The following is a 9,073-nucleotide window of genomic DNA, read 5'->3' as shown; positions in this document are numbered from 1 at the left end:
TTGCACCTCTCCCCTCTGCCTCCTGGTGTCCATGTTCTCTTTCTTATATTCTTTATTCTTCAGGTCTTTGCTCCAAGGCCCCCTTCTCCCAGGCGCTACTTGTCCATCAGATTGAAAACTGCAGTGGCACTTCCAATCCTTCCCCTACACCAACACACTTAGCTTGTAATTGAAAGAGCAAACTGCTCACAACAGCCAGTTTAAGTCGAGAGACAAGGAGTTGGGGTAAGGAAAGTGATTTTACTTGGAAAGCCAGTAAGCTGAGAAGATGGTGGACTAACATCCTAAAGAACCACCTTGAGAGAGGTCAGAATTCAGGCTTCTTTTATGTCAGGGGAAGGGGGAAAATGGGAGGGGACTGAGGTCAGGTGATTGATGACTGCACACATCTGGACGCCAGCAAAGGTCCAAGGGGTTATGGTGACACTTCTCTTTTGGTTAACCAACTCCAACTCCGCTTGCCGTGGTCCCAGTCATGAGGTTCCCATAAATCTTTTGATAAACAATCATTATTTTTGTACATACCTTCTTTATCTCCGTGGGGAGGTAATTTTGAGCAGGGAGGTTGTTTCAGTAATTCCTAGGCTACAGGTTAGATTCCTTAGTGATTAGCATTCCTATGTGCAGGACTAAGGAGAAGTTGCTGACATGTTCTGGGAACTGGGCAGGCTTGAGCGAGATGGAGTCAGAGAGACTGATTATTTTATTACAAGCCCCCTACTCAGCTTTATCTTCCTCCAAAGCCCTGCTCATCAACATACTGTTACTGTTTGAAGAGAGTAGTGATTTCTTCTGTTTCCTTTTAACCTCTCAACAATAGATCCCAACAAGGTCACTTATAAATATGCTTCAAGTAGTGAAATTTCATCAAAACATTTGACACAACAGATGTCCCAAACATTGGGCTATAGGATCTCCCAAAGCACACCCTTGGCCCCAAATTCTGGCCCCACTACTCACTGTGATTTTAGCGAATCTCTAGTCTCTTTGAACCTTAGTTTCTCCGTCTGTAAAATGGGGTAACAGCCATACTGACTTAATAGTTTGAGAATTAAAGCTCCTCGCAGTGCCTGGCTCATAGCAGACACTCAGTAAAGGTTAGTGTCCCTTCTGGGCAACCTCCCTTTCTGATTTCTTCTCCCCAGGCCCATCATTTACCCTCCACAGCACAGCTCTCACTCCTTTATGCAAAACAAGGCAGTGGCTGCCTCAGGCTCAGTGTCCCCAGGCCCTGGTCTGCTGTGGCTGCGTCTCACCCACTGAATTTTAGGTAGCTGTGGACAGGGACTGCACCTCATTCCAATTACCTTCGCCCAGTGTCCAGCCCCTTATGGTCAGACAAAAATCTGTGACAAATCACTGTCTGCTTCTCCATCCTTAGAAGAAACCCCACCCCTGGAATCACAAGCCTGTTTCTTCTGCTCCAGTATGCCCTGCAATCTCAAGCACTCCCCTTCCCCTAGGCTAGGCCCCTCTGGGCCTGTCCCCCCTCTGCTCTGTGGGTCCAGAGGGTGTGACCCTGTGGGGCTCAGCTGAGGGAAGGGCCCGCCCTCCCTCCATACTCCCACTCTTCCGGCTGATGACAGCACAGGAGGTGGCTCAGCCCCGCACTTCCTCTAATGGCTGGCTAACGCTTTTGTGGAAGGTTCTAAGCTAGGGTTAAAGCTAGGTTGTGGCCACAACTCTTTCACTTTCAGATGTTCGTTACTCTAGTTCTGATGTTCCTCTGGATCCCGTCTTTGTTTTTGTTTTAATGCCTCCTCTTTAAATTCCAAGAGAAAGCCTTTTGGAGACTGTGACCTCGCCCAATTCCTCCATTCCAGATTTAGTCTGTTCCCCCTTTTTTCTCAGACTTTAAATCACTGTACTCTCCTGGTGTGAATCAGAGCTTTGAGGCCAGAAACAGGACTATAAAAGCTTATCAAATATAAACCCTGCCCTGCTCTTCTGAAAAAGCATTTTTCAAAACAGCTTCCAAGAATGACAAAATGGGGTTTAATTTTACATGGATTGCATCGGAAGAGCTAAGCAGCTAATATTCATGAAATCTTATGAAGAAGCAGGTAAAAATTAAAAACGGTCCTGCCAAGCCAGCCCATCTGTGACTCCCTCCCCGCCCTGCGGCAGGAACTCTGACTCTGGCGCCTGGGGCTTTGCTGCAGTTGCACTACCCACGCATACCCAACTAAGACTCAGACCACGCCAGCCATGCCACGAGGTGTGTTTTATTTTCATTAATCATACAAATAATTTTCTACAATATCCCAGGGCAGTCCGGAGAATTTGGCAGTCCGATTGGGGGGGGGGTCCCCTCAGAGACCCACAAGCCGATGGCATGGGCGCGGAGTGCCTGGGTTCACAGTGCAGCTTGTCGCTCGTGTCCATCTTGCAGGTGGCTCCTTCTCCACATCACGACTGGAGTCTCCAAGATGACGGGGGTGGGGAGTCCTCCAGGTTCTTAAGAAATTTCACTCCGCTTCTCCTGCTCAATGGCTGGTGGAAAGCAGTAAGCGGGCATTGGGGGGTGAGAGAGAACACCCTGCAAGCCCCCAAACCGATGGACTTACAAACCTCGAGTGGGCGAGGAGCCACGAGGTCTGGGGATTAAGAAAGAGGATTGGGGCTGGGGAGACAGGCGCTTTGTGTAACAGAAACGGGGCCCGGGACCGCCCAGGGAGTAGGCATCCGCAGGGTGGGGTGGGGAGCAGGGTGGGGTGGGGAGCTGGGCTGCGGCCCGTGGGCCCGAGGTGGGGGTGGGGGGGCACTCACTCTCTTTGGTCGGCAGGGTGTTCTTCTCCTGCGTCTCCGTCTTCTTCAGTTTGGCCTTATCGAAGCTGGCGATTTCCCCCATGTCGGGCTTGTCTGCCATTTTCTTAAAACAATCCTAGTGGGCAAACCGAGGCGATTGGCCGGGGCCGGCGTACCCCTTTCCGCTCCCCGCCCGCGCCTCCGGACGTGGCGCTTCTGCCGGGCGTTCCCAGCAACCTCGAGGCCCAGGACCCGGGCGTGTCCCGCACCCTCTCTGCAGCCCCAGGGGGTGTCCGCCCGCCGGGCGTCCCGTCGGGGTCCGAGAAGGGCGCCCGGGCGGCGGCGCGCTGGCCCGGGGCCTCGCTCCGACCCCACCCCGAGGGGCCTCCCCACCCAGCGCAGTGCTCACCCTGGTCTTCGCTTCGAGCCGAGATTTCTGGTCACCGCTCCCGTCGCTGCAGCAAGAGACAAAAGAGCGGTGCCCGCCCCTCACCTTATATACATCGCGCCCCGCCCCGCCCCTCGCTCGCCGCAGCGGGGGCGGTGCCGGCAGCCGGGGCGGGCGCTGCGCGCGAGCGGCCCGCTTCCCGCCGCGCCCTCCGCCCGCTGCGGGCCGGGCTGGGTGCGGCTCTTCCCGCGCCCGCGGCTATTGCGCGCCGTATCCCCAGTTCGTGGTGCACCCGGCGTGGAGACCGCGAGCGCCGCCAGGGTGGGTGCTGAGCCCTCGGTTTTCTTTTGGGGCTGTACTGCCTTCTCCGGGAATTTGCTGCCTACCCGCAGAACGGGCGTGGGTTTGGGGTGGGCTAACGTGTGTGTGTGTGTGTGTGTGTGTGTGTGTGTGTGTGTGTAGTTGTGGGTGGGCTAACGGGTGTGTGTGTGTGTGTAGTTGTGGGTGGGCTAACGTGTGTGTGTGTGTGTGTGTGTGTGTGTGTGTGTGTGTGTGGTTGTGGGTGTGCGGGCGTGCACGCGCGCTCTGCAACGGTCCCTGCTTGCAGGAGACACCCCTGTTCAGCCCCAGGCCTTTTGCCTTTGCCCCACCAGAACCCCTTTCCGCCCTTTTCCTTTCTTTCTGGAGGCTGAGCCGTTGCGTGGTCTCGCATCAAAAGAATCCAAACAGGGGGTCCCAGAGGTAGAGACTTGGGGTGGAGGAGCAGATAGCCTTCCATTGCTCTTTGCTCATCTTGGGGATCAGTTGCCCTCTCGTCGTCGTCTCCCAACCCAGAGCTGGGCAGCTGCTGCCGGAGTCGTGGCGGGTGCTCCTTCGTGCTTGTTGCACGAACTGCTTGAACGGCGGTGGCAGGAGCAGGCAGTCCTGAGAGGGCTCTCCGGTGGTGGTTCTTCTCTCAGGGTTCCTAGGAATGCTGTGTCCGAGGGTGCAGTTTTCCTCCTTGAAGTTAACCTTGAAGATATCCCTACAAACCTTGTTTTCCTTATTAACCCATTATAGGAGTTGTATAATTATTCAGATCTTTCTTAGAAAATTTGTATTTTCAGCCTGTGCAACATCTTTAGATAAGTTCCATAAATTAACCCAGGGGGTGAAGCTAGTCACCTTTTTTCAAGTGTCAAGGAGTTTTACCAAGCTCTTTTAAAGTGGCACTTGGTGGAAACATCCTCAATTCTGTGTGGTCCTTTCCTGATTTTATTTGTTTTTCTCACATTTCCTCAGTGTGTTTGGAGCAGAAGGAAATAAATTTAGGCTTATGAGTTTGCTATACCAAACTTCTTGTGTGACTTGGGGCAAGTCTTTTCCTGCAGCCCAGTTTCTTCATCTGTAAAACAGCTTTGGTATAATAAATGAAATAAAGAACAGGCATCAAGTGGAAGCATAGTATGGCAGCTTTGTTAGAAGGCCACACTCACATTTTATTGGTGTATCAGTCAACTATTGCCACAACATGCTATGTAACAAACTACCACAAAACTCAGCTTAAAAGAACATTTATTCTCACTCGTTTATCTGCAGGTCAGATGCTGCTAGGTTGGGCTAGGCTGGGCATGGCTCCTACCTAGCTGCTGGTTGGATCCAGTTTTGCTCCTCAGCAAACTGTCTCTCAGGATGCCTCCATGCTCTGAGAAAACCAAGCTCCGACAAGGGAAGGCCACTTGTAGGCATTCCAGCCACAGCCTCAGCTGAGGTCTGAACCTACAGCCAGCATCAACCACTAAACTTGCAAGCAGGTGAGTCTTTGAAGCTTCAAACTGCCCCAGCTAATGCTGAGTGGAGCAGACACAGCTGTCCCTGGCCAAATGGTAGATTCATGAGCAAAATAAAAGTAGTTGATTTAAGTCACTAAGTTTTGGGATGTTTTGTTACGCAGCAACACATAACTAGAACACCATGAGGTGAAAAAATCATAACTTAGTGGTGCCAGGGTCTCAGGTCCCAGTTGAGGATTTTTCCTACATATCTTCCATAATACACATACAAGGTTGGACAATTAAGTTCACAAACTCATCCTAGAAAAAGTGCTACATACCTCATTGCTGAATATCATTACGGTCACCTTCAAAGTACTCCCCTTGCGAAGCTGTACACTGACCCAGCACCTAGTCCACCCTTCAAAGCAATTTTGGAACTCTTTTTCTGGAATGGTCATCAGAGCTGTCATTGTATTACCCTTGATGTCCTGAATGTCATAAAAATGTCTTCCTTTTAATATTTCCTTTATCTTTGGGTAAAGAAAAAGAAGTCACTGAGTCACTGGGGGCCAGATCAGGTGATTAGGGAGGGTATTCCAATACAGTTATTTGTTTACTGGCTAAAAACTCCCTCGCAGACAGTGATGTGTGAGTTGGTGCATTGTCATGATGCAAGAGCCATGAATTGTGAAAAAGTTCAGGTTGTCTAACTTTTTCACGCAGCCTTTTCAGCACTTCCAAATAGTAAACTTGGTTAACTGTCCAGTTAGTACAATTTCATAATGAATAATCCCTCTGATATAAAAAAAGTTTAGCAACATTGTTGCAACAAGTTCACGAACTTAATTGTCAGATCTCATATACTCATTCAATAAATGAGTTTATCGAATGCCCATGAAATATTTGGCAGTGTTCTGGATGTTGTAGATAGACAGATGACGAGACTCTTAAGTTACAAGTCTAGTGCCGTAAACGAATGACTTCAAATCAGTTAACAATCACGTGCTTATGCCTTGTATTCACTTATGACTTGGGTGTCATTTATGAGTATGTCTGAAAACATTTCAGCCTGCTTCTTGGAACGTGTATACTGTTCACAGATGGTATAGAGAAAGCTGAGCCACTCAACTCCAATCACATTTCCATCTTCTTTGTTGAGAAAGATGCTCTGGAAAATGTAGAGCTGTTAAGAGGGACCTAAGGAATTTTCTGTGACTGTCAACCTGGGGGTGGAGGATCCTTTGGCAATTGCCAAGGGAATCCAACCCTCAGGCCTGTTCAATTTGACTTTTTTTTTCAGGGACTTGAATGGGGATGTAGATAGAATGCTGATAATATTAGGAAGGATGCAACTCTAAATGCTAAAGCAAGCTTGATTCAGTAGAGAAATGGACAAAATATGATGAGATGAATCTGCTGGGGACAGATGTGAAGCTCTTGGCCTGGCCATAAACCCTCCAAGGACAGGGAGACATAATCACCATGCTTAACTCTCGTGGCAGTGAGATTTGTGGCTCTATGATGAGGAAGGAAGAGTTCCGTCCAGATTTCCTTTGACTCGAAGGAAGACATTCACTGTTGCTTCAGGGCCTTTGCCCTTGCTGAGATGCTCATGTGAGAGGTCCTGCTTAGTCTAGACATTCACATTGTGCACCTTTTTATTTCATTTAGAAAGCTGCTTAAGTCTCATCTCAGAGAACCCTCCTTGGCCACTCATATAGAACAACACCCCTGTCGTTCTATAAACCTTTATCTTGTTTCATTTCTCTTCATAGAATCCATCTCTACCAAACATGTTATATATTCATTACTTTGTTTATTGTCTGTCTCCCACAGTAGGAAATGGGAGACCAGTGCTGTCTCGTTTACCACTGTATCCCCAGTACCAAAGGCAATCCATGAAATATAGCAGTAAGTGCTCAATCAATATTGTTTGTACAAATGCATAAAATTCCTAATCAAAATGGAATAAGCTACTTTGTGGTGGGTGATGAGTTCCCTGTCATTAGAGACATTCACTGAGTAGTGGATAGCCAAATATGTGGACTGTTATAGAGATAGTTCAGGCCTTGGGCCAGAGTAGGCTCACAAGTGAACAAAACGGCCTCTCCCTAGATGACTTCCCTGGTCCTTTTGCTCTCATTCCAGTTGTGAAACAGACTCCTTTTGTGTGCCAGTTTTGCCAGCCTGAAAATAGCTGTGTGACTCTCATACAAAGGAGCTTCAGGAAGCAAAGAAATCAGGATGTGACCTCTGCATTTTCCGTGCCATCAAAATGCTATTTCTCTTTGTAGGTCATGGAATTTAAGGACTTGTCCAAGATAAAATTATGAAGAAAGTAAAGTGGGCCTTTGAGGTTCAGCGTCAGTAATGATTGTTCTCTGTGGATGTGTGGATGAACCCTTAAATAAACCTTGGTGGTTGCTTAGGTTGCCCAAGTGGCTACCAGCCGCAGTGTGAGTGAGGATATTATTGTTTCAGTTTTCATCTCTGGTGCTAGAATAGGAATAATGACGACAACTAACATTACTGAGCAGTTGCTATGTTCCAGGCCCTGTGTTAAGGAATTTGTGTGTTATTATCTCACTTCATCCTCTCCAAAATAGTGTGAAATGGTGCTATTTTTTTTATCATCTCTGATTTATAGCGTAGGATCTGAGGCTTGGTCAAGGTTACTCAGCTGGCAATTGGCATTGCTGGAACTTGAATCCAGGTCTAGCTGATTCCAAACTCTGAGCTCATAACCGCTGTACCATCCTTGCCTAGATCTTGCATCAGGGTTTGAGAACTGGCGACTGGATTCAGCTGGCATAATTTGTTTTGTTTGGCCACATTAAATTTAACAAAAAACTTCAGCCAATATGCAGACATCGGAAGATTTCCAAATCAAAGCTCTAGAACACTGGGTCTGTATTTGCTCATGGCAGCCATGATTAGCTGCTGCCCCCTTGAAACGGGATATGTCTTCTTCACGTTACTGGATTCTCCACCACTCCCTGGTGTCTTCCCAGCATGGAGACCAATGTCAGTTGCCATTTATCATGTATGCACTGATGTTTATTTAAACTAGAGAAGTATTTCTTGTTCACAGGTCTCTATCTGTGGATGTCAGTCTTCAAGATGGCCCCCAATGATCCCTGCCTCCTGTTCCCACATGTGTGTAGTCACCTCTTCTATTGTACAAGGGTAGTCTGTGTGACCATTGGCATATGGCAGAGGAAATAGTATGTCATTTCTGAGATTAAGTTACAAGAGACTAATTTCCATTTTGGTGCCTGGCTTTCTCTCTCTTTTTCTTAGATCTCTTGTTCTGGGGGATGCCAGCTGCCATGGGAACAGTTCTACGGAGAGGCCCATGTGGTGAGGAGGTCAAGTCTCTGGCCAATACAGCCAGTGAGGAGCTGAGCTTATCAACAGGTGAGCTCATCCGTGGATCCTCTGCCCCATTTGAGTCTTCAGATGGCTGCAGCTCTGGCTGACAGTTCCACTGCAATCTCCTGAGAGACCTTGCGCCAGAACCCCCTAAGCTAAGTTGTTCCCAGAAACTGAGATAATAAATACTTGTTGTTTTATGTTGCTAAGGTTTGGAGTCATTTGTTACTCAGCAGTAGATAAACGAGTTCACTATCAAAAGTGGGAAAAATGGCTGGATCAAGGTTACCATATGATTCAAAAAAATTAAGAAAGAGCATGTTCATTTGTGGAAGTAAAGAATATTTACATCATTTTGAAACCTGCCATGGTAAGAGCTATGAAGGGCATATGGGAAAGATGAGTGATGACAATCTTAACATTTTCGCTGCAACGTTCGTCTACAGTCGAATGATATTTCCATGCCACTGACAGCGGCTTTCAACTTTACCCCGCAAGCTCAGTGTTCCGGAAAGGAAGTGTAGGAAAGCAAATGTACATTTTTCTATATTTTTGTGTTTTTCAAGAATGAATAACAATAGGAAATTTTTATACTTTAAAGTAATTATTTATTTTAATAAAATGTAGCACCTTAACTGTATTTATTTAAAAATATAAATACTATAATTATTTTCTGTGGATTTTTGACACATTTTGGAGAACAAACTTGAAATCAATTAATGCAGTGAAAGGTTAATGAACCAGACCTGTTTTACTTCTTCACACTGTCTACCTTGCTCTTCTAGGTCTGAGTTTTCCAAGCTTGCTATAA

General features: G+C 47.4%; 1 protein-coding gene and 1 long non-coding RNA gene across 2 annotated transcripts; one reads left to right on the top strand and one right to left on the bottom strand.

Moving 5' to 3' along the window:
- Positions 1 to 2,209: 2,209 nt before the first annotated feature.
- On the bottom strand, positions 2,210 to 3,298 carry TMSB10 (thymosin beta 10). The gene is made up of 3 exons (XM_019756386.2): positions 3,158 to 3,298; positions 2,770 to 2,884; positions 2,210 to 2,493 (listed from the first exon to the last, which is right to left on the bottom strand). Exons 2-3 carry the CDS (start codon positions 2,867 to 2,869, stop codon positions 2,459 to 2,461), a joined length of 135 nt encoding a protein of 44 aa, XP_019611945.1. The 5' UTR covers positions 2,870 to 2,884; positions 3,158 to 3,298; the 3' UTR covers positions 2,210 to 2,458.
- Positions 3,299 to 3,319: 21 nt separating this feature from the next.
- On the top strand, positions 3,320 to 8,466 carry LOC109460714 (uncharacterized). The gene is made up of 3 exons (XR_002139552.2): positions 3,320 to 3,457; positions 4,715 to 4,929; positions 8,191 to 8,466. It is a non-coding gene; the product is annotated as an uncharacterized LOC109460714 (long non-coding RNA).
- The last annotated feature ends 607 nt before the right edge of the window (positions 8,467 to 9,073 follow it).

This window comes from Rhinolophus sinicus, linkage group LG05, assembly GCF_036562045.2.
Source record: "Rhinolophus sinicus isolate RSC01 linkage group LG05, ASM3656204v1, whole genome shotgun sequence".
NCBI lineage: Eukaryota > Metazoa > Chordata > Mammalia > Chiroptera > Rhinolophidae > Rhinolophus > Rhinolophus sinicus.
Note: the sequence above shows the minus strand (reverse complement) of the source record. Positions and strands in the feature narration are given on the sequence as shown.

Coding starts and splice junctions, on each gene's coding strand:
- TMSB10 (XM_019756386.2), bottom strand. CDS start 2,869: ATGGCAGACAAGCCCGACATGGGGGAAATCGCCAGCTTCGATAAGGCC. Junction 2,494..2,769: donor CACCCTGCCGACCAAAGAGA/GTGAGTGCCCCC, acceptor GCTTTCCACCAG/CCATTGAGCAGGAGAAGCGG.